The sequence below is a fragment of the Lissotriton helveticus genome, chromosome 1_1, assembly GCF_964261635.1.
Source record: "Lissotriton helveticus chromosome 1_1, aLisHel1.1, whole genome shotgun sequence".
NCBI classification, from domain to species: domain Eukaryota; kingdom Metazoa; phylum Chordata; class Amphibia; order Caudata; family Salamandridae; genus Lissotriton; species Lissotriton helveticus.
In genome coordinates this window covers 763,385,626-763,410,871 of record NC_136057.1, presented here as the reverse complement: position 1 = coordinate 763,410,871, position 25,246 = coordinate 763,385,626, and the positions used below count along the sequence as shown (strand labels likewise).

Sequence of the window (25,246 nt, the reverse complement as noted above, 5' to 3'; positions counted from 1 at the left end):
GTGTGGAAGGACTCAGTCAGTCAGCCTGGCACTGTACATCTCAGACACCCGCAACCTCATCTGTGGAGTTCCACAAGGATCCTACCCGCAATAAAGCATAAATGATGCCTCTAGGTAGCTTCATCTGTTCTTACAATATCAATATCCTCTCCCATGCCGATGACGCACAATTCTCTCCCTCAGGAACAAGACACCCAGTCCACGGATCAATTTCAGTGTCTGCATGATTTAAATCAGCCACTGGATGAAGACCAACTGTCCAACTGTCTATAGTTAAACACCTAAATCATAATATTTTGTGCAGAGCACATCACCATGGGACTCCACCTGGTGGCCAACAGAGCTAGGATCCAACACACACCCAAATGCCCACACCAAGAACCTCGTGATCATCATCAACGGCATACTCGACATGACCTTTCAAGTCAGTGCCGTCACCACCTCATGCTTCCATACTCTGACGATGCTGAGAAAGATTTTCAAATTGATCCCAATCCTCACCTGGAAACCAGGCACACATGTCCTGGTCAAAAGCACACAGGACTGTGAGAAAACCCTGTGTGCCATTATCAACAAAAAACTCAGAAGGCTGCAGACCATTCAGAATTTGGCAGTAAGAATCATTCTCAGCCTCCCATGCCGCATTCACATCACACCACACCTTGTAGGAGCTTGTCTGGCTCCCCAGTCACAAACGAGCACAATTCAAACTCCTTAGCTACATGTTCAAGGCACTCCATAACACTGACCAAGCATATGCCAAAAATTGCATATGATTTCATAAACCTTCCACATACCTCAGCTCGCCTGGACTCCTACTTGTACAAATCCCAGGCATTTGGAGAACGAGATCCAGTGGTCTCTCCTAAAGCATGGAATGACCTGCCGCTACACGTCAGAGCCTCCTCCTCACTTCTTGAATTCCATAAGAGGCTGAAGACCTTGCTTTTTGGGTAGTCCTGCTAGGCCCTCGGTGTGCCTAGGCTAACATCTTTTCCCTCTCCTGGGAGATAGTGCGCTCTACAAATCTCCAAATTGTATTACGTGAATTAACGCTGCTACTTTAAACACTTGGTTTGCTGGTATGATATGTGTTGCCTTAAAAGCTGATGCAGTTTACAATGGCTTTTAGGTTTATTCTTTTTCTAAACAGTAGGTGCATACAATGTGCCTGAAAACACTACGTTCATATCAAAATATGTTTGCATCACATACACACACACACACACACACATATTTCGGTGTGGTGCTTCTTCACTCAAAAGTTAATGTACCATGCCATCACTGCCCTCCGTTGCATGTTTAGTGTTATGAGTATCCATTTTTTTTTTCGTAGACCAGTGTCCTCCACTTTTTTTAACACGTTATTGATTTTTATTTGCAAAGTTTTCCCAAAGTTCTGGATTATGATTGGTATAATGTATATATTATCACATTCATATTGTTTACTCACAGCAAAGTCTTCACCTGGTAAAATAAGGGTGAAAAGTGGTAATGTATGACAATACATCAACGAGTAGAGAGTTCACATAAGGTTATCAGATTCCTGTCTGGGTCATCCGGAAGATGTGTTAAGGACCAGCATAATACCATCACCCAATATCACAATGCCATGTTATCCTCTGTGGCGAGGGATGAGGCCCATGATATAGTGCTCTTGCAAGACACATTTTCAGCTGTATCATTATATATTCACTCCTGCCCATAGCACTCAATATTCAGGCAATAATTCCTATGCTTTGCTCACAAGAATTAGTTTGGGCTATAACCTTGCAACTAATATTTCTTGATATTGAATTACATCCGCTCATGTTGTTGGCTAAATGCTTTGTATGGAGGTTAAGGAGGACTTGTTACCAGAATTGTGGGTAAACCTGTCCCCCTCTACTTCCAGGTTGTCCACTGCAATGTGGCCACCTGTTCTCATCGTCATGGCACTAAGAAATGTTATGATTTGATTTGATTTGTCAACTTTTAAAGCGGGCGAATGCCCGTGGGCGTCTTGGCGCTATGAAAAAATCCTTTCATCTCTTCAACGGTATCTATTTTAATAAGAAAATAACCATGTTTTTACTTCCTTTCGGAATAATTCTAAAGATGGACAGTTTTTTATAGCAAGAGGCAGTTGATTCCATGTGCGTGCTGCATGTACTAAGAAGCTTCTACCTCCCCAGTTAGCTCGTTTAAATCTGGGAACAGTGATTAGTTTCATTTGACCAGATCTCAGAGATCTCGTGGGTTCATATTGTCTCAGATGATATTTTAAAAATTGTGGTCCTTTTCCCTGAAATGCCTTATAGGTCAAGCAGAGTGATTTGAATTTCACCCTGTTTGCGATTGGCAGCCAGTGCAATGTTTTTAGTTTATGTCTAATTGGCTAAAACTTAGGTATGTCTAAAATCAGTCTGGCTGCTGTATTTTGTAAGCGTTGCAGCTTATCTATGACTTTTGTCCTAGCTCCGGCATATAGTCCATTTCCGTAGTCCAGTCTTGCTAATGCTAACGCTGTTACTACTGTTTTGCGTGAGTCCGATGGTAAATATGGAAATAGCTTTTTTATCATTTTTAAAACATACCAGAGTGTTGATGACAGCTTGCTGGCTTGAGCTTCAAATGTTAAATTCATATCAAGGGTGAAGCCCAGATTCTTTACTTTTTCTGATGATCCTGGGCATTTTCCCATGTCTTTGGGTCTCTGCTGAATACCATCTGATGGCATGTGATTGTCACATGTTTAACTCTGATGCTTGAGAGGCCCTCAATTTCCATGACTTTTCAGTGTTTGGCTAATTATAAAGCCATATCTTCAAATGTACTTTTATATTTCTACCTGTCTGCTGGATTAAACATACTTTTGGATCAGCTATCACTGAGCCACCCATGGAATGATTTTATGCAACACTTTTTTGTACTGGACAGCTCTACATCATGGGTGCTTGTTTCCGGTCTAGGGAGGACCTGGCCTAGCAGTTTAGGCTGGACCGTTCCCATGAGGAACAGGGTCAAGACTGATTTACATATGGCTGGGCCAAACTGGGGTGGCATAGTGAGCAAAAGAAGGATAGATTAAACCCAGATCGGTTGATGGGGGTGTGTGGTTGAAATGTTTCAGCACTCTGTCCATCATCTTGTTGTGTTTGCTATGTTCTCCCTAAGTGGCCATGGGTATGGCCAGATGTGGGTCCCTTGATCACTGTGCCATTGGATTCAAAGTAGCCTGGCTGATGAGGTGTGAAACTCTGCAATCAGTCCTAGGATGCTTGTTTCTGATCCTGGGAGGACCTTGCCTGGCAGTTCGGGCTGGACTGTTCCCATGAGGAGCTGGGTCAAGCCTGATTTGCATATGGCTGGGTTCAAACTGGGGTGGCATAGTGAGTAAAAGAACATTGGATTAAACCCAGTTCTGTGACTAGGGGTGAGTGGTTGAAAAGCTTCAGCACTCTGTCCATCTTGTTGTTGTGAATGCGATGTACGCCCTAAGTAGCCAAGAGTATGGCCAGACTTAGGTACCTTGCTCGCTGTGCCACTGGATTCAAGCTAGCCTGGCTAATGAGGGGTGATACCCCAAAACCGGTCCTAGGCTGCTTGTTTCCGGTCCAGGGTGGCCCTGTTCTGGCAGTTTGGGCTGGACTGTTCCCATGAGGAGCAGGGTCAAGACTGATTTGCATATGGCTGAGTCTAAACTGGGGTAGCATAGTGAGCAAAAGAATGATAGATTAAACCCAGATCTGTTGATGGGGGTGTGTGATTGAAAGGTTTCAGCACTCCATACCTCATCTTGTTGTGTTTGTTATGTGCGCCTAACTCCATCCATTTGGGTCCCCTTAGTTTTGAATCTAGATTTTTTAACTAATGGGCAGGGTAGAGTTACTAGTAGGTTAACTAAAAATACCGAGCATCACTAGTTTTGATAGTGAGTTTGGGCACGTCACAGAAAATGGCAGACTGTCCTAAAAGCATGCCGACTTTCTAATCGCTCCATTGGTCTTCTGAATATTGCCTGGTATAAGATCACCGTCCGAGTTGGTAGTGCTGATGCCCATCCATTGCACGGCCCAGTGGAAATAAGCAAGATTTATCACAGTTAATTTTGAGACCAGACATCTGAAACTTGGCCAACATGTACATAACCATATGTAGTTGTATTGTTGGGTATTTTTCGAAAGCCAGATATCTCCAGACCTTTGTAAAGATCATATAATCTAAAATGGCGAAATGGGACCATCCTTGTCTATTCCTTCTTTTAGTGTGCAATCACTGTGATGAATAAATATATCCTTTGCCACTTTGACTATGGGCAGTGAGTATAGCAGCTTAATCCAATGCAAAATCTGTGGGACAAAACTCATATTTTCCAGTATTGCAAACCAATAGAATTACTCCAATGGGCCGAATACCTGTTCCATGTCTTGGGTAGCCACTAAGGCCACGGCTCCACCCGTAAGAACTCCAGACGACCTGAGAACAACGTCTCAGGATGTGGTCGAGTCTGAGATAGTTGTTAATGTCTGGATGCACTAATGATGTCAGCACATGTAATAGTTTCTTTGATGTTGCTTTGCCAAGTATTTGAATAATACTCTAGATTTAAGAGAGAAAGAAGCATAGAGGATGCTGATTTTAGCGCTTCTCTACCCTGCTTGGTGAACATTATTACAACTGCTTCATTTGTGGATTGTGGAAGCACTCTCACATCCTTTACCTACTTGTATAATGTCAGCAGTCTAATGCAGAGCTAGGAAGTGGCTTGATCATAAAATTTAGAGGGTAGTCCACCGGAAGCTGGCAACCTATTTATTTATTTATTTATTTATTTAGAATTTTGTAGAGCGCACAGCTACCTCCGACGGAGGTGTCCCGGCGCTGAAGACATATTCTCAGGAGGGATGGCGAGGAGTGTTTTTTTTTTAGATCTGCGAGAATAACCAGGTTTTCAGTTTTTTCCTGAATTGAGGTTCGGACGTTAGGAATCTTAGCTCAGTGGGTAGTTGGTTCCATAGTTTGGAGGTGGCTACTGCCAAGGCCCTTCCCCCAGTACGAGTGAGGCGAAAGCGGGGGCAGATCATGAGGCGGAGGTGATTTGATCTCAAGTTTCTTGGAGCTTGAGAAAATCTCATTCTTTGACGTAGGTAGAGTGGGCCTCGGTCATTAAGTGCTCTGAAAGCCAGGGTCAGGGCCTTAAACTGAATCCGGAGTTTTATTGGGAGCCAGTGAAGTTTGATTAGGTGGGGAGTGATAGAATGGCGGTATGGGATATTGCAGACTAACCTGGCAGCTGCATTCTGGACTTTTTGGAGTTGGTGGATGAGGTAAGTGGGGGCGCCTACGTATAGGCTGTTGGCATAGTCCGGATGAGCAGTGATGAGGGCATGAACCACCGTTTTACGGGACTCGAGTGGCAGGTAAGGAATGATTTTTTTTATCATTCGGAGTTTCCCGAAGCAAGCAGAAGTGACTTTATTTATTTGGGTTGTGCATGAGAGGGAGGTGTTGAATTGAAAACCAAGGTTGCGGGCGGTTTGAACTGGTTCTGGGGGGGGGTTAAGTTCAGACGGCCACCAGAGATTGGGGGAAATAGGTGATTTTTGATTGAAGAACAGAACCTCGGTTTTGTCAGTATTGAGTTTCAGGTTGTTAGCGGACATCCAGGCTGCGATGTTGAGCATGCAGAGACGGAAGTTGTTGAAAGATTTTTCTGTGTGTTCTTTGAAGGCGAACACCAATTGGGTGTCGTCAGCGTAAAAGGTTACTTTGACGCCCCAGGTTTCAACAACTTTAGCCAGCGGTTTGAGGTACACGTTAAACAGGAGCGGGCTGAGGGCAGAGCCCTGAGGGACGCCCCAGATCAGCTGTTTTTTTGAGGAGAGAAAAGGTCCCAGCATCACTTGCTGTATTCTATCTGTGAGGAAGGATTTTATCCATTCCAGGGGGGGTCCGCTGATACCAACTTCTTGTAGACGAATCAGCAGTTTATCGTGTGAGATGGTATCGAATGCCGCGGATAGGTCGAGGAGTACCAGCATGGCCTCCTCTCCCTTGTCCGTGCATTCGCGGATCGATTCGGATACCTCGAGCAGCGCCGACTCAGTACTGTAGTCAGGTCTAAAGCCTGACTGGGTGTCGTGGAATAGGGAGTTGGATTCCAGGTAGTGGGACAGTTGTTTTTGGACGGCTTTTTCCAGAATTTTTGCGGGCTTGGGTAGAAGTGAAATTGGTCTGTAGTTGTTTAGGCAGGAGGGGTCAATGCCAGTTTTTTTTTGTAGGGGGATTAGCATGGCGTGTTTCCATGCCGTGGGAACCACCCCCGTGCGTAATGAGGCATTCCAGATATCCAGAAGGGGATTAATGATGATGGGGGCGATTTCGTTCATGATCCGAGCAGGGACTGGGTCCAGGGGTGAGCCAGATTTACATTCCAGAAGTAGTTTAAGAGCAAGTTCTTTGCTTAGGGGCTGAAATGAGGCGAATGCATGCATGCTACTAGGGATGGGGTCGGTGGAGGAATCTTGATCTTTCTGATGGATTGCTGCCGCTATGTTGGCAATTTTTTCTTCAAAGAAGTTAGATAGGTTTTCGCATAGCGTCTGTGACCCGGGAACAGGAGTGCATAGTGCGCTGGGGTGAGTGAATTCTTTCACTATTTTGAATAGAGCCTTGGTAGAATTATTTGCTTTGGCAATTGTTTCGCAGAAATAGGTGGTCATGGATTGACGTTTGAGTTTGCGAAACTCTTTAAGGCTTTGTCGATATAGGGCCTTAGCTCCTGTATCGTAGTTCTGTCTCCATTGGCGTTCTAGCTTTTTGCATGTACTTTTATGTGCCCGTAGTACTTCCGTAAACCATGGGGCCGAAGGTTGTTTCCTACGGGAGGAGAGGTTTTGAAGAGGTGCGGCTTTCTCGATTGCGGCCGTGAGGTCGTTGTTTAGTGCATTCACTGCTTTGTTGAGGTCGTCCGGGAGAGGGATTAGACTGTTGTGGTAGTTAGGTTCTAGGGCCGCAAGTGTAAGTTTATGCCATTTTCTGCCCTTAGCTCTAATGGCGGACTCTTGTTTTGTGACTGAGTTTAGGGGTAGTTCGAAGGGTATGAGAAAATGGTCGGACCATGGTAGGGGTAAGGAAGGGAGGATTTTAAGTTTCTCGCTATTAGAAAAGATAAGGTCAAGAGTATGACCTGCTTTGTGAGTAGCGCCTATTACTTTTTGCGTGAGATTAATGTTTAGCATAGACTCGAGGAGTTGGGCGGCGCGGTTGCAGCTGATTACATCGACATGGTGGTTGAAGTCGCCCAGAACCATGAAGTGGGGGTGTTTGAGGGAGAGATCTGCTGCTACATCCAATAGTTTTAGGACTGCAGGTTGAGGGGAGTTTGGAGGGTTATAGACCAGGATCCCTGAGCAAACTGCTGTGGTGGAGTCGGAGATCGAGAAGTACATAGCTTCAATGGGGTTAATGTTAGGTATTTTTCTTGAGGTGATTTTCAGGTGTTTCTTTAGAATCACCGCGATTCCTCCTCCTGTTTTGAGGCCTTCCCGGCTGAGTCCCGTGAAATAGTATTCAGTGGGAAGGGCCAGTGCGATGTCCGGGTTGGAAGAGTCTTTTATCCAGGTCTCTGTTAGCAACAGTGCGTCCCAGGCTGAGTTAGACAATAAAAGCCAGATGTCAGTGGCGTGGCTGGGTAGGGAGCGACAGTTTACCAAACCCATGGCGTAGGTATTGGTAGGGGGGAGTTGGTTGGTTGTGGGTGTACAATTCCTAGGTCGGGTCCAGTCAGGGCAGAGGTAGAAAGGACAGTTAGGACATTTGTGCCGGAATGGGCAGAGTAGGGGGAAACGACAAGGGGTGGGAGAAGGACAAGATTTCTTACCTATGTCAAGTAGCTGAGTACTGGTCCACGTGATTCTCGGGGTTGGAGAGGGACTGGCAGCATGGCTGGCCCTTGGCCCGGAGCTGGCGCGGACGGGCGCAGACGGGCTTGCCTTAGGCGCGCCTTCGGCGAGCAAACGTCGCGCCCGCTGCGCTCGCCCGCTGCGCGTTCTGTACATGCACATTTTTATAGAGGCTGAGGGTCCTGGTTAGAGGGGCGTGGCCTCATAAAAAGGGGCGTGGCCACCGAGTGCGGCGTGAAATGGCGGCAAAGTTTGTTTACCTAGCGGGACCTCTGCAGCGCTAAGATCTGCTGTGAGGCTGAAGGCGGGTGAGTGCAGCTGTGGAAGGTGGGGTTCGTAATATCAACACGCACACATTCACACAGTTAGTCAGCAGGGCAATTTTAGCATAAAACAAGTAATATTGTGACTCTCAAGTGGTTTAAAATGAGCGAGTGTTTGTGCCTGTAGCTCCCGGCTTCCGCCTCAGGAGAAAGGTCTTCTAACCAGGTGCCAGGTTTCGCGGCTTAAATACTCAGGGGGCGTGGCCTCGTAAAAAGGGGCGTGGCCACCGAGTGCGGCGTGAAATGGCGGCAAAGTTTGTTTACCTAGCGGGACCTCTGCAGCGCTAAGATCTGCTGTGAGGCTGAAGGCGGGTGAGTGCAGCTGTGGAAGGTGGGGTTCGTAATATCAACACGCACACATTCACACAGTTAGTCAGCAGGGCAATTTTAGCATAAAACAAGTAATATTGTGACTCTCAAGTGGTTTAAAATGAGCGAGTGTTTGTGCCTGTAGCTCCCGGCTTCCGCCTCAGGAGAAAGGTCTTCCACCACCTTGCCACATAGCCCTCTGGCATTTCTGATTTCTAGCGCTGTAAATGGTCGATCTAATATTTTGGAGTAATCTTTGGTCAAAATGTTCCTAGCTGCAGCTTACAGTTAGTCATTAATCCTATTGGCAAATGTGGTATTTTGTGGAAATATGGGATCTTGTAGAGCTCCCTAAAAATGCCTAATTGATACAGTGCCATGATTCTTTGCTGATCTATGACGGTTCCCACCTTCGTATTGATCCGTTCTGGTACAAAAAAGAAGCCAACAGCCTACCAGCTCTGCCTCCATTCGCATTCTTCTTGGCAGTTGTTATGTTGGAAGTCAAATATCCCTTGCCATTGTCGTGTCAGTGCATACAAGTTTCCTGTTTCTTTCAGCTGCTTCACCTGAGTCTGATCCTGTACTGAGTCCTTATGCAACTGCCTGCGGTCCTCCACATTTCAGTTATTTTAGTAGTATGTCTCTTCCATGTTTGGATGTTGGTTTCCTGTCTCCAGGACAACCTGGAAGGCCTCCAATTGTACTGAGAGCTTATCGATCAAACTCTTACTTTTGGCAAAATAACTATTGGTTGCATCTATAAACGTGTCAAGGGAGTCTGTATCTTCTAATGTTGATAGGTCAATTTGCCATAAGTTGGCCCACTGCAGAAACATCAATAATGGGTTCTGGTCAGAAATCATCTCGCAGAAGCAGATTGAATTTCCCATACATCCTACTGTGACCTGGGAAAAACAAAAAGCCCTAGAGTTTTGTAAAGTGCACAGCTGCCCTAGCTAAGAGTTGTCCCAGCGCTAGCAACTGCAGCTGTAGACAAGGCGACTGAGAGACAGAACACCAGGCTTATAAAGTCAGAAAGAGATGAGTTTTAATGGCATTACGAAAGGCATTGTGATTGTTGATGCTTCTGATACAGACAGGAAGAGAATTCCAAAGTTTTGCAGCAGGGACGCGAAAAGAGTGGCTGCCGCTTGCACTTTACTCACCTAAGGGACAACAGCAAGATGCTGGCCCAAGGATCGTAATTGACGGCTGGGTATGTAGAGTGAGAGGAGATTCGCCAAAATAACTGGGGAATGGAGGTTCAGGATTTTGTGAGCGATTCAGAGAGACTTAAACTCAATGCGTTTTGCCACTGGCAGCCAATGTAGTCTGCAGATGGCGTTAGTTGTGGGACAGGCTCTCGGTAGGCCAAGTTGAGTCCTGGCAGCCACATTTTGTGCCCTTTTCAAACGGAGGATCTCAACTTTATTTGCTCCTAGATAAAGTGAACTGGCCTCTATTAATATCTCAATCATGAGATGTTACCCTCTGAAGGTTATTTCATAGGCTCGGCCTGTTTGAGCCTGATCCATTGACAAAGCTGGGTAGGCCCTACTGGTAAAAGGTCTGAAGATCAGCCTTCAGCTCTTGGACCTTGCCTTTACTCACCACCGAGCTGAGAATATTAGGAGGACGGGGATAGAAATGTGAGAAGCCCCTTGTTTGTCTTGATGGTGCTTACTATCCTGATCAGCAACCTTCATAAATCCTTTCTGGCCTCCCAGCAGCACTGTATCATCCCCAGTGCTTCCTCACCCATGCGCACAGCCTTACTAGAGTCACTGGTGAAGTGTATTGCCTGGACCTGTTGCTTCATGGGGATTGTCTGTCCCTTCAGCTAGGCAGGGCTCAACGTTCTTAACTCCAAAAGTGGTTGGAACTCCTACAACCAAGGAGGGGACTTAGGCAGCAGCTGTCTTCCTTGATAGGTAAGTCGTCTCAGCTGCTATCTTCTCTGATCTCCAATGGAGCACACCGCTCTCTGCTTGGATTTGCCTTTAGAGCATATGGATGGCTGCTATTACAACTAAATCGTAGCAGATTAAAGGGACTATTGGTAAATAGCAACTAAATCTGTGACTTGTCAGCTATGTTGCTGACCAGACCCCTTGGCTCCTACCAGATGAATGCACTAAAACCCCCAAATCGTGTTTTCCAGTTGTTGTGGTTAAAGCTTTTGCTTTTGATAAGGAGTTGATCTATTCCTATTTATGCTTTATAGGAAAGCACATTGAAATCCTCTCTTCAGATAGTTTTTCTAAAACCCTGGTATAGTTACGCTTTCTACTGTTTGTTTCCTATTAGCAGCTCACCTTGTACTAACACAATTCAAATGAAGGCTGAATCATAGTCTATAGTCTTAACAATTCACTGCCTGCCATCATTATGATTTTGGTCTCAATCATCGTTGTGCTGTTAATAACCATCTATTTCTATGCTGATTTGCTTAGCCTGTTTTTTTTTCTTCATTTTTCTCTTCAGGAAAAGGCAATCCCCTGTCTGCTGCGCCTAAGACAGACAAATGATGATTTGCTCCAGGCTGCTGTCAGGGAGGCATTGGCTTTAATTGGATACATAGACCCTGTGAAGGGCCAAGGAATTAGAGTTCTCACTATTGATGGTGGCGGAACAAGGTAAGGCCGCAACGTCCAATCACAGAAAAGAGTCCTAAACGCTTCAGCACTCATAATAAATTAGACCCTGTTAGGTGTACCACTGGTGGGGTCGGTCATGCAGTAAGCAACACTGGCATTTTTAAAATATATTTCTGTCAGAGTTGAAATATGCTAATAGGCAAAGCATATTTGTCTCTTCAGCTGTGCCTGCTAGTCGGGTTTTAAATGAAAAGTTTCCTGCAAGTATCTTGTTTTCTTTCAATCGTTAGGATTTGGGTTTATTGCAAGTACGTGTTTGTTGATTTCTTAGTGCTCGTCCGTGTTTGTGTGTTATTTAGTTAGGGGCTTTTAAAGTGCGAATGTGTTGCTTTCTAGCCACTTCATATATTAGATGTTAAGTTTAGCTTCTTGCATTTCTGTCCTGACTTACAAGTGCAGGCCCTATGCTTCGTGGAATGCTGCTTGCACAGGAGTCTGAGTCTGTCTCCCTCTGCAGTGCTCTGTTGCTTGTTCGTGATGCTGACCTTGTATGTCCTGTTAAACGTGGCAGCTGGTCCCCACCGTGGAGGTAATCCCTAGAAGTGGACCGAGTGGCCTGGAGGGATCGACTCTATGGTGGGGACGAGCTTCCGTTGAAAGGAGCATGCCATGTGTCCGTCTCTGCTTCGAACCTATCATACTCAGCCGTGATGCATGTTACACGGCCTCTCTTTTTCGTAAATACCATGCAGATAATTACATTACCCCGCACCCCTGGTGGGTTTCAGGTGTCATTTTAACCGGGTATCGCTCTAGAAAAAACTGGAATTCAAGATTGTGCTTGGAACGTGTGCTTTAGATACGTAATACTGATTTATTTCTACATAACTTAATTCTACAAATTGTTATGATTTTTTCGAGAATAGATGTTTCTGGTCGGATGGTGTCGCTGTCTATCTCTCACTCTGCAATAATTGTTTCCGATATTTGTTTCTTTTTTCCCATTTTTTAATTGCTACTTTACTTTCCATTCCGCTCTTGCCTGCCCTCTTACGGTCCCTCCCTTTCCGCCTCATGTAGGCTCTTTTATTTTTAAACAGGTTCCCGAAGCAGTCATGCAGATCTAGTTTGTTGGCTTTTTCAATAACCATTGTTGCCACTAGACCCAAAAGAGGTCAATTTCTCTGTAAGCTTATGAGGCCATTAATAAAAAATAGTGCAAAGGTCAAGGACAGGAGAAATAGTTAGAGTAAAATTATAACTCGAAGCAAATCCAATCTCAGAACGATAGCTGCTCTGTTGTGATATGATAAATCTCCAATGCCCCAAGGTACCCAGGGAATGCTTGCTCTCGGAAGAGCGCAGGGTGGAAGGACAAGGGGAGAATAATACAAGTTCGAGGGAATACATTCCAGGAATACATGTCAGAATTTACATGTTCTGGATGCTTTCTTTTGTGTTGCTCCCGAAAGAGCTGCAAGTGCAACCTGCTACGCTAAATGATAGTTTTAAGTCAAGACATTTAGTATGTTCCTGATCAGGTTCTTGTTTTTCCTTCAGAGCCTCATTTCGTGATTACCCTTTCTGAGCGCAAACGCAATTTCAGACTGCCGTGTGTATGTCCACGTAAACAATAGGCAAGAAACAGAATCAACACCTTGTCTGCTATGCCTTTCCCCCCTAGAATGCTACGCCCTTTTTTTGGCTAATTTGGCTAGTTCACGCTTTGGCGTCCAGGGCCGGCTTTAGTGCTGGTGACACCCAGTGCGACAGTGTTAGTTGGCGCCCCCAATGTCCACCTCCACCATGGATTCTCTCACTGGCCCCCTTCAACAGTGACCAAGTCTCCATAGCCACTCTCTCTCAGATGCATTGAATTAGTTAGATAGCGCCACTCATACCAGTAAAGGATGTCAGAGCACTTTGCATCACACACACATTACATAGAGACAATCAATCATATGTGTGTAAATCAGTGTATAGGAATTGTTACGTGAGCCAAAGGACTAAAAGTGTAAGAGTCACATGTCATCCACACTGGTAGACAGTATAGTTAGAGTGCTTGGTGTGGAGAAGCACAAACTCAGAGTCGAAAAAGAAACAACATAGTTGGGAGTTTTCTTTAATAATAAGAATCGATTTGTAGCCAAATTAACCTGTTTTGCAACATTAATCAATGTTCTAATGTATACTTTGCAGTGGGTATGTAGTTCTATGATGAAAGTTAATAGCTCACTGTTCTATATTAAGGTTTTAAGTTATACATTGAAAGTAACAAAAGGATGTCTCTTTTAAAAGCAGTAACCTGCTGAACTGTTTACATTATTGCACTCAGTAATCTACATGGTACACGTTTTTTGCAGCAGGCATATTAACCCTCTGCACTATTCTCACATAAGTCAAAACCAGAGGAAATGAACGCTACAGCAGGTGCTTTAAAAACATAATAAAATTGCAGACACACACCCCCAGGAAGCCAGCACTCAGTGCGGTGGCACCGGTTGCACCGCCCTAGAGCTGGCCCTGTTGACATCCATAACAGTTTTTCCACATAAGGTATCCATGCCCAAGTTGCGTCCTCTTTTTCCAACATCCTGGGAATTCTCAGGGTACCCAGGATTTGTGGATTACCTCGGAGGGGACTGAGAAAATAGGCAAAATATGCTATGATTTGAGGTTTTGGGGAAAAATAGGAAATATGTACTCTGCAAAAAGTATGTTTTATTTTTCCTAAAATGGCATCCACAAAAGTTTTTTTTTTTTGGCTAAACTCACCATTTTCCCGGCTTTCATGAACATACAGAGCTAAGTAAAAAGAGCTATTTTTCCACAGTTTTGGGATTTTTTAATAAGTAAACCATTCTTACCTATTGTTTTGCTTTCAACCTACTTCCAGTTTGTGGTCAAAATCACTGCAAAACACAGAGGTGATCTTGGAGAGCTATAGATTTCTGGAAAGTAGACACAATTCTAAATTCAGCAAGGGGTCATTTGTGTATATCCCTCAAGGGTTTCCAAAATAAGCGAACTGTCGAAATGAACAAATATTGAAAAGTAGTAGGAAAAAACTTCCATTTGTGATGTTTTCATTTATAACTTCTTGTCACGATGGCCAATTTACAAAAGCAATATGCCATTACATCCTGTAGACGCTTCTGGTTGTGGGGATACATAGAGTTTGTGGGTTTTCTAAGATCCTGAGGTTCCCAGAGCCAATAACTGAGCTGCACCCTAAAATTGTATTCATTGTTTACCGGGTACAGAGCAATTCATATGGTAAAATATAAAGAGTGAAAAATTGGTATCAAGGAAACCTATATATTTCACAAATGGACACAAGATATATGTAAATGCCATTTGTAAAGCGCACAGCTACCTCCAACGGAGGTGTCCCGGCGCTGTCCGTATACCGCTTAGGAACCCTTCCTGGTTTTTCCCTGTGGAATGTCCACTCCTGGGCACTACCAAGGTGAAGCCAAGCATCCCAGAGCTGTTGGGGCCCTCCACGGCCTGGTCGCCCCCACGCTCCCCGCCTGCTCTGCCTGCCTACCTCTACCTGCTGCCTGCCAGACGCCGATCCGGCGCCCCAGCCGCCGCAGGGCCGCTCACCAAGCCCGCCGTTTTTTCCCGCCGTTCCTGCCGCGACCCCGCCCCCCCGCTTGCCGATTCGCGCTCCCCGCCTCCCAGCTGACCCTCCCTGCCGGCTCCCTTCTTAAGGGGACCCAGACCACGATTCAGGAGCGACCACTGCGCCCTCCACGGCCTGGTCGCCCCCACGCTCCCTGCCTGCTCTGCCTGCCTACCTCTACCTGCTGCCTGCCAGACGCCGATCCGGCGCCCCAGCCGCCGCAGGGCCGCCCACCAAGCCCGCCGTTTTTTCCCGCCGTTCCTGCCGTGACCCCGCCCCCCGCTTGCCGATTCGCGCTCCCCGCCTCCCAGCTGACCCTCCCTGCCGGCTCCCTTCTTAAGGGGACCCAGACCACGATTCAGGAGCGACCACTGCGCCCTCCACGGCCTGGTCGCCCCCACGCTCCCCGCCTGCTCTGACTGCCTACCTCTACCTGCTGCCTGCCAGACGCCGATCCGGCGCCCCAGCCGCCGCAGGGCCGCCCACCAAGCCCGCCGTTTTTTCCCGCCGTTCCTGCCGCGACCCTGCCCCCCCGCCCCCCCCCCCGCTTGCCGATTCGCGCTCCCCGCCTCCCAGCTGACCCTCCCTGCCGGCTCCCTTCTTATGACGCCCCCAGAGCGACCGCGCAGCGGACGCGCGCAGCGGGAGCACCGATTGAGCGCCGAAGGTGCGCCAAAGGTAAGCCCGTCTGCGCCCGTCCACGCCTGGCCCGCGCCAGGACCCCTGGTCCCCACCGCCGGAAGCCGTCCCGACGGACCTACGACGCCACTGACCTCAACGCACTCAACACCGGCTGAACACCGGGCTGCTACCGAGACGCACCCACGGACCCTTCAGCTGCCACTCCTGCAAGTTCACCTGCAACTGGACCCACGCCACACCAGCACCCACCAAGCCGAACACCAGCAGCACCCACCTGAAGTGCATCCTGCTCAACACCCGCTCCGTCCACAGACACGCCGTCGAGGTCTGGAACCTGCTCGACACCACAGACCCAGACGTCGCCTTCGTCACAGAAACCTGGATGAACGCCTCCTCAGCGCCCGACATCGCCATCGCCATCCCAGAAGGCTACAAGATCATCCGGAGAGACCGCGCCAACCAGACAGGAGGAGGCATCGCCATCATCCACAGGAACACCATCCGCATCACGACCAACACCGACGACACCCTCGCACCCGCCGAACACCTGCACTTCCAGATCCACGCCAACCCCAAGACCACCCTCAGAGGCAACCTCATCTACAGACCCCCGGGACCACGCACACAATTCAGCGAGGACATCGCCGTCTTCATCAGCCCACACGCCCTCCCCTCCGCCGACTACATCCTCCTAGGGGACCTCAACTTCCACCTGGAGAACAACAACGACCGCAACACCACCACCCTGCTGGACAACCTCGCCAACCTCGGACTCAAGCAACTGGTGACCACCCCCACCCACTACGCCGGACACACACTCGACCCGATCTTCTCTTCCAGCAAGGACATCGCCTTCAGCCACGCCACGGGACTCCACTGGACGGACCACAGCTGCGTCCACTTCAGCTTCAGAAGGACCACGCTCCACCATCACCAGCAACAGGCTCCCCGCAGAAGCTGGAACAAGATCACTACAGACCAGCTCGCTACTTCCCTGAGCAAGAACCCTCCCACCAGCACAACCAACCCCAGCCAAGCAGCCACCAACCTCACGAAATGGATCAGCGACTGCGCAGACGACCTCGCCCCGCTGAAGACCCCGCCGAGCAGACCCGGCAGCAAGAAAGCCCCATGGTTTAACGACGAACTCAAGAGCTCCAAGAAGAACTGCAGAGCACTTGAGAAAACCTGGCGCAGAGACCCAACACCGGACAACATGACTGCCCTCAAGCTCGCCACCCGAAAACACCACCAGCTGATCCACGCCACCAAGAAAACCGCATTCAAGGAACAACTGGACAACAACGCACACAACAGCAAGGAACTCTTCAACATCGTGAAAGAGCTCTCCAACCCCAATGCCGGAAACAACGACATCACCCCTTCGCAAGACCTCTGCAACTCCCTCGCCTCCTACTTCCACAACAAGATCGCGGACATACACAACAGCTTCAGCACTCAACCGACGCACGCCACGACCGAACCACTGCCCCCCACCACCACCCTCCGCGCCTGGACCCCGATCAGCACCGAAGACACCATCCGCACGATGAACTCCATCCACTCCGGATCTCCGACAGACCCCTGCCCTCACCACGTCTTCAACAAGGCCGACGCTGTCATCGCACCCCACCTGCGGGACATCATCAACACCTCCTTCGACATCGCCACCTTCCCGGAGAGCTGGAAGCACGCCGAACTCAGCGCTCTACTCAAGAAACCATCAGCAGACCCAACCGACCTCAAGAACTACCGCCCCATCTCGCTGCTCCCGTTTCCGGCAAAAGTCATCGAGAAGACCGTCAACAAGCAACTGGCCGCCTTCCTCGAGACGAACGGCTCCCTCGAACTCTCGCAGTCTGGCTTCCGGGCTAACCACAGCACCGAGACCGCCCTGATCGCAGCTACCGATGACATCCGAGCCCTGCTTGACAACGGAGAAATAGCGGCCCTCATCCTCCTGGACCTCTCCGCGGCCTTCGACACTGTCTGCCACCGTACCCTAGTACAGCGCCTCAGCAACGTCGGAATCCATGAGAAGGCACTGGAGTGGATCACCTCCTTCCTCGCCGGAAGGACACAGAGAGTCCGCCTCCCCCCGTTCAGATCGGAGGCCACCGAAGTCATCTGCGGCGTTCCTCAAGGCTCCTCGCTCAGCCCAACACTCTTCAACGTTTACATGAGCCCCCTCGCAGCCATCGCACGCCAGCACAACCTGAACATCATCTCCTACGCCGACGACACCCAGCTGATCCTCTCCCTCACTAACGACCCCGCCACCGCCAGAGCCAACCTGCACGAAGGGATGACAGACGTAGCCACATGGATGTCGAACAGCCGCCTGAAACTGAACTCGGACAAGACGGAAGTCCTCATCCTGGGATCCTCACCCTCCGCCTGGGACGACTCCTGGTGGCCCCCCGCCCTGGGCAGCGCACCCAAACCAACAGACCACGCACGCAACCTGGGCTTCATCCTGGACTCCTCCCTCTCCATGACCAGACAAGTCAACGCCGTCTCCTCGTCGTGCTTCAACATCCTGCGCATGCTACGTAAGATATTCCGATGGATCCCCACGAGACCAGTAAGACGGTCACCCAGGCCCTCGTCACCAGCCGTCTGGACTATGGCAACTCCCTCTACGCCGGAACCACCGCCAAACTCCAGAAGAGACTCCAGCGGATCCAGAACACCTCAGCACGACTCATCCTGGACATCCCCCGCCGCAGCCACATCTCCGGACACCTGAGAGACCTGCACTGGCTCCCGGTCAACAAGAGAATCACCTTCCGGCTCCTCACCCACGCACACAAAGCCCTACACAACCAAGGACCAGGATACCTCAACAGCCGCCTCAACTTCTACGCTCCCAAACGCCAGCTTCGATCGACCAGCCACGCCCTCGCCGCCGTCCCCCGCATCCGAAGAGCCACCACAGGAGGAAGGTCCTTCTCCTACCTGGCCGCCAAGACTTGGAACTCCATTCCTACCCACCTCCGCCTGACCCAGGACCACCTCGCCTTCAGGAAGCAGCTCAAGACCTGGCTGTTCGAGCAGTAGCGGACCCCCTCCCCCCAGCGCATTGAGACCCTCCGGGTGAGTAGTGCGCTATATAAATGCATTGATTGATTGATTGATTGATTGTGGAGATTAAGCAAGCTATTGCCCAGAGTTGCAGAGTGGGACCCATGATTAGAATAGGCACCGAGGCGAGAATTATCAGGTCCGAGGAAATTGAGCCCAAGACCCGCCGAGGCGGGTATTGAACCCTGGTCCCGGACCAGACCCCTGCATCCGGGTCTGCCGCTCTAACCATTTGAGCCACACTTCTCCACCATATAGAGTTTAGGAGCCATGGTTATTTGCACATCTCTGAATTTGTGAGTACCAATACAAGCATGTGATATAGAGGGCATTTCTCAAAATGATTCTCTTTACACACTAGCTTACATTTGGAAGGCACAGAGGCAGAGAAATGCAATTGGCAATAACACTTGTTCTACTATTCTGTGCTTCCCTAAGTCACCCGATAAAAATGGTACCAAACCTATCTTGTCTCGGTAGGCCTAGTGCCCGCGATAAGAAAGGGCCCTAAACGCAACATCGTCACTTCACATTTTTCTACTGAAAACTGATTTTTATTTTTAGCAGTGAGGGTAACATAGCAAACCTGCACATTTTTGTAAGCTAGACAACCCGGGGGAATCCTGGGTATGGTGACTTGCATGGTTTTCACCAGGGTTTCTAACCCGGAAGCCCGCGCAAACTTCAAACTTTGACTTCTATAAACATTTTCCCCACAGCTCTGTGATAGAAAGTTCTGGAATCTGTAGAGAACAACACATTACCTACTATACCTCCAAGTCTCCTGATTAAAATAGTACCTCACTTGTGTGGCTGGGCCTAGTGCCCGCGACAGAAACATATCAAACCAAAGTCAGTGAGTGTCCCTTTGCGAGGAGTCCCATTGACCTTAATTTGGTACGTTCTTGTCACAGGCACTTGGCCCAGTGGGGAAGCATTTTTATCAGTACAAGTGGGGAATGCTGAGTGGTAGGAATTTTGTGGTTTCCTTCTAATTCTGAAAGAATACGTCACAGAAATGCACAGAAAAAGTGCCATTTTATGCAAATTTTGAGATTTGCATGGTATTGTGTGTAAGAAAACTGTGGGTTCCGGGAGAGGCACACCACCCTTACTCCCTTGGTGTCTAGTTTTCAGAATTTCTTGGGTTTGGTAGGTTTCCCTGGGTGGCAAACGAGCCCAGGCCCGAAACACTGCAGCGACCCCTTTTATTGATGTTGCCACATAGCGCCCGCAAAATGGCAGGGTTCAAGACGCAAAGTCTTCCCACATAGTTGAAGTACCATTAATATCAGGAGACATGTGGGAACTCTTGGTGGCAGAAAGTTTACTGCTCCCTAGGTTTCAGTACTTTGAGTCACAGAAATATGAGGAAAATGTGTGTTTTTAACTAATGTTTGAGGATTGAAAGGGCTTCTAAGTAAGAAAACCTTGTGAGATCCACACATACTTCCCTGGAGTCCCCTGGTGCCTAATTTATGAAAATGTCTGGGTTTGGTAGATTTTCCCTAGAAACAATGTACACTCTTGCAGGTGGCTGAATGTGTGGATTGGTGTTTCAGTGATGATGTGTGTGTGTAGTAATTTGCTGCTGATCACTACAGAACACTGTCTGCCAGACGCATACACTGCCAGCCGAACACTACTAAGGCAACACCATGAAGGGTTCCACCACCTTAATTTCTAAAACCCTCCCACAATGAATAGATTACACACAAAAAAGCACAGACAGGAAAAAAATAAAACATCCAACTTAAAGGAGCATATTTCTTTCCAAATAGAAAGAACCAACCTGTTGGTAGAATATAAAATACCAACTATGACAAAACAGATGTATCAAACCTCATCAAACTACTGCCAACCCAGTATTAGAACAGAAAAAAATAGTAATGAAGACCACGGTCAGTTCCCTTTTACTGTCATGGTTGCTCCCAATGCTTGAGTTGTGTATAGTACAATTTAAAACATGTTGACACACATAGGCCAGAATTAGAAGGACTCTCTGGCAGTACATATGACTCTCCTTTCATACTTTTATTCGGACACTGACTCCATCTCGAACAAAGAAAGTCTTTAAGGATGTTGGAAGAATGTATTAAAAAAATTGGCAATCTTTCAATCTAGACGCATCCTCCACCATTCTGACTCTAGGAACACTTGCCTGCTCAGCTGCAAGAAGGTTGCCTATTACAGATTGCTGAAACGGTACAAAGTCATCTTAGATTCTGGAGGACGATCTTTGAAAACAACATAAGCAATGAAGAATGCTAAATGAAATAGATGAACAGTCAACTTCTTCTACCAGATATAGGACGTTTGAGCAGCCTTTTAGGCTGCAAACTTTGGTCTACTCTATCTACACCTCTCATGTGCTTGTTGTAGTCTAGAATACACACTTGTTTGCGCACTTCTGCAACCTGACCCCAAATAGTCACAGACGCAATACTTTCATCATGAATAGTTGTCCGCATGTGACCATCTCTTATGCCTGAAAGTTTTACTGCAAGAAGTTCATTACTAAGCAAAGAAGTGCTCTGTCCCCTTTCAAGTTTTTACACACAAGCTCTCTAGGGTACACTTAATGGTTAGAGCGGATTGTGCCACATGCTACATTGCCCACTGAACAATTCTTTAAATACTTGCACACCTGTGTAGAAATTGTCCACTTATTCATGGTGACACTTGTGAAAAAGTGATCTGGCAAGTTCCCACACTATTTTCTCACTGACTCCAAAAGTGGATGGACGACCAGCAAGCTTAATTGTAGAATCTCTACTAATGTACACTCTGAAATTATATGTATATCCAGTTGGTCTTTCACACTGCATATGCAGCTTAATAACATACTCTCTTGCTCGGAGTGCATTGTCTGAAAACCAAATGCCCCTTGAACAAGACCAGAGACTCATCCACAGACATATCTTTCCCTGGAACATAGATCTTTGGTCAAGGACAGGCCAAATCTTGAAGAGACGGTCACAATCAGGGTTATCTCTTGGCAATGCTGTTGCATTTACCAAAGTATGCAGAATATGTTGCAGAAGCAAATACTGATCTCGACTCTTAGTTGCAGGAAATATAGCAGTCTCCATCAGGGGACTAGTAGACCAATATAAAGACAGTGATGGCTTTATCAGTCCCATCGGGAAAGCTAAATACCGGAACTCCTTAAGCTCATGGAAATTTGTGAGAGTCCACATAGTTAACTCTTGAGTGGGTGTTCAATGTGGCACTGTTGTCCCTCACAAACTATTCTGCAAACAAGTTTGTCTGCTCAACAATATTATCTTGTGCCGGCGGCCTCAGTAGTGTGTGGGCCTTCCCGGTGGTCCCGGAGCTGCCAGCCTTCTGGAGGGGCCGTGGATAGGGAGAGAGGACACTGGCAGTACATCTGCCCCCCTCCTTTGGTCTTGTCCTTGGAGCAGCGACCGGCGGAGTTTCGCAGCAGAGCGGAATTGGCGCCCTACATTGCTGAGGTGGTAGAGAGCATCTTGCCTGGGGTGGTGTGGAGTGCAAAAAAACGATGGATTTAGGCCCGGATCTCTGTACTGGGGTGAATGTATGACATTGTTCTGCATTCTGTCCATCAATTGTTGTTTTTGTATTTGTCACCCCGAGTGGGATGGGTATGCTCAGACGTGAGTCCCATGCTCTCCACACCACTGGAGTCAAGCTATCCAGGCTGATGAAGGCTGATAGCCAGAAACCGGTCCTTGGATGCTTGATTCCGGTCCGGGAAAGACATGGCTTGGCAGTTCGGGCTGGACTGTTCCCATGAGGCACAGGGTCAAGGCTGATTTGCATATAGCCATGTCTTGCCTGGGGTCGTGTGGAGTGCAAAAAAACGATGGATTTAGGCCCAGATCTCTGTACTGGGGTGAATGTATGACATTGTTCTGCATTCTGTCCATCAATTGTTGTTTTTGTATTTGTCACCCCGAGTGGGATGGGTATGCTCAGACGTGAGTCCCATGCTCTCCACACCACTGGAGTCAAGCTATCCAGGCTGATAGCCAGAAACCGGTCCTTGGATGCTTGATTCCGGTCCGGGAAAGACATGGCTTGGCAGTTCGGGCTGGACTGTTCCCATGAGGCACAGGTTCAAGGCTGATTTGCATATAGCCATGTCTTGCCTGGGGTGGTGTGGAGTGCAAAAAAACGATGGATTTAGGCCCAGATCTCTGTACTGGGGTGAATGTATGACATTGTTCTGCATTCTGTCCATCAATTGTTGTTTTTGTAGAGAGCATCTTGGGCCATGAGCGCTCACCCTGACAATGCTTCGTCTCCGTGCTTCGTAGCCACCTAACTTCTGCTGTGAGGATTCTGGAAGCATGACTGATGGCAGGCACTAGCTGGATGTGTGTTTCCCTTTGCCCTGCTGCTTTTGCCTATTATGGAAGCTAATGCTGCTGCCTTAGTCCTGGGGTGACCAGGCCACGGATCAGCAGCATTGCTTCTCCCTGCCCCTGATTTGCTTAGGGCCATAGCTGCTGTGATCCCTTGGTTGGGGAGACTTTAATCTTGGGCCTGGAGCACCCCTCACGGAGGGGGGGAGGGAGGACTGTGCCACACTCCAAGGCCCATTGCCCTTCTCTCTGTGACCGCTTATTGGACCCTGTGGACAGATCTGAGGTTGGAGGCCCTCGGGGTGGGTCTATTTTATTGGCCTGCTTTCTGCTCATGAGTGTGGGGGAGATCCTTCTGGAGTTAGAGGAGGAGAGTGACTGATGACCTGGGGGGTGGCCTCTATGCGTCTCTGCTTACACGCACCTGAACCTGAGGCAGCATACGAACGGTCACAGGCAATCTCTAGATCCCTCCGGCTGGGTGCTGATGTTGGAAATATTCAGGGTTTGAGAAGGATGGGGCCCCTTTCATCCACCCCCCTGGTGAGTTGTGGTACTCGTGCCATTTCAGTGACCTCTGTCTGAGGGATTTGCTTTGAATGACCTTCAACTGGGGCCTCTGCTGTCGTAGTGGCACTAGACTCTCCTTGACTGTTCTCTCTGCGGATACCATACCTCACTTTGACACTGCTTTCCCCTCAGGCCTGACCGTTGTCCTTGCTTGCAACTCTGTAAGTGCTGCTATGTATTGCGGGGGTGCCTACACCTATACTACTTCCATTGCTTGCAATCATGGCCCTTGGTAAGAGCGCAAAGGACACGCCCGCCAGGGTGGCCAGAGACAATCTTGTCAACTCCCTCTGGAATAAAACACCCCTACCTGACACGGATGTTAATGCATCTCTATTCTCCGACGCTTCATACACACTACTATCCAAATTCCAGCCTCACATATCACCAGCCAGTCCACACACACAGACAGCAAAACCCCCCAGTTCGAACACGCCATCAGCCTAACGCCAGCCCCGCACTCCAGTCCACACTACTCACAGTACACGCATACTGCCAGCCAAACGCCAGTTCACTAGTTGTTTTCTGCCTCCCTTCAGTGAGCAGATTGCTCTAGGAAACGTCTAATCTTACCCTGGGAGAGCAGAAAGCAAAGGACAATACTGGAAAGCAAATCGCTGATGTCTAGTAGATGTCTGGCCCTTTGGGGGTATATTGACCTAAACATATCTATGAGGTGGCTGGGGGGGGGAAAGCAGCCAAAACAGGCCCCCAAAAATTGGAAGCAACACTTACCCAAGAGGCCACTCCCCAGCAACATATACAATAAAGTCCCTGGTGTCTAGTTGTTTTCTGTCCCCCCACCCACCTCACCGCCCCAAAACAGTGGGCGAGCTGCGGTGCAGAAAATGGCCAAAACATGTCCCCAAAAATGGGAGTGACCCTTTCACAAGGGGCCGCCCCCTAGCATACATGTACAGTAAAATCCCTGGTGTCTAGTTCCTTCAGAGTCAGATTGGCCTAAATAATAGCTGATCTGCTGCCAGGGGGCAGAAACGGGCAAAACAAATGTCCAAATATTTTATGGAGTTACCTTTGCCAAGGGTCCACCTCCCAACATGCAGAAATTTTAAATCCCTTGTGTCTTGTGCGTTTCCGACCCCCGGATGGAGGATTGGTCTAATGAATAGCTGAACAAACCCCTGGGTGGGGAGAGGAGGGGCGCAGGGGGGGGGGGGGTTTGAAAGAGGTATAAACAAAGGAAAGCTGTCCCCGTGAGGTGGAGTGGCCCTGGCTCAAGGGGTCGCTCTCTGTAAAATAATCCCTGGTGTCTAGGGGCTTTCAAAACAAAAGGGGAGTGACCCTTGCCCAAAGGGCCGCTCACCACACCAAAAGGACAACCCTGGTTTCCAGTGGGTGCATTCCTGCTGTGAGATTGTGGCCCTGCCACAATCCTGCAGCAGGAATTCACTGAAGCGAGACACCCCGGTGTGCGCCTCTCTAACCCCTATCCCTCCCCCAGTAAGCGGATCTACCTGTACCTGGTCCTGGACCCACGACGGCTGGACGCAAAGGGTCTCCAGCACGTCCTGGCTCCTTATGATGATGTTGGCGCGCCGTGCACATGCTGATGTCATCATTGCTCCAGGGGAGGGGTGGTAGCAAAAGTGCTTCCGCTGACATCTCTGGTAGGGGAATGTGTCGGGGGCTGACGATGAGCAGCAGAGCTTCCCCTGTATTGTGTTTTATCAAGGTACCTGAATCAATATTCTATTCTTTGCCCTTGTCCGGTTATAAATCAATAATATCCCTGCAACGGCATAGAAACCCTTTTTCATAATTCGGTCATAGCGCATGCTGTCACATTAAGCAAGCCTATTCCTCCAGCCCCCTAGAAAGCACACCGAGTTCTTAA

General features: G+C 48.4%; 1 protein-coding gene across 3 annotated transcripts in view; it reads left to right on the top strand.

Annotated features, from left to right (window-relative positions):
• PNPLA8 (patatin like domain 8, phospholipase A2) overlaps positions 1-25,246 on the top strand; it is a 383,576-nt gene that overhangs the window by 140,524 nt on the left and 217,806 nt on the right. For all 3 annotated transcript variants that reach the window (XM_078674318.1, XM_078674319.1, XM_078674317.1), the window contains one exon: positions 11,006-11,157. In XM_078674318.1, the coding sequence (XP_078530444.1) occupies positions 11,006-11,157 (152 nt within the window). The remainder of the gene's footprint in view (positions 1-11,005; positions 11,158-25,246) is intronic.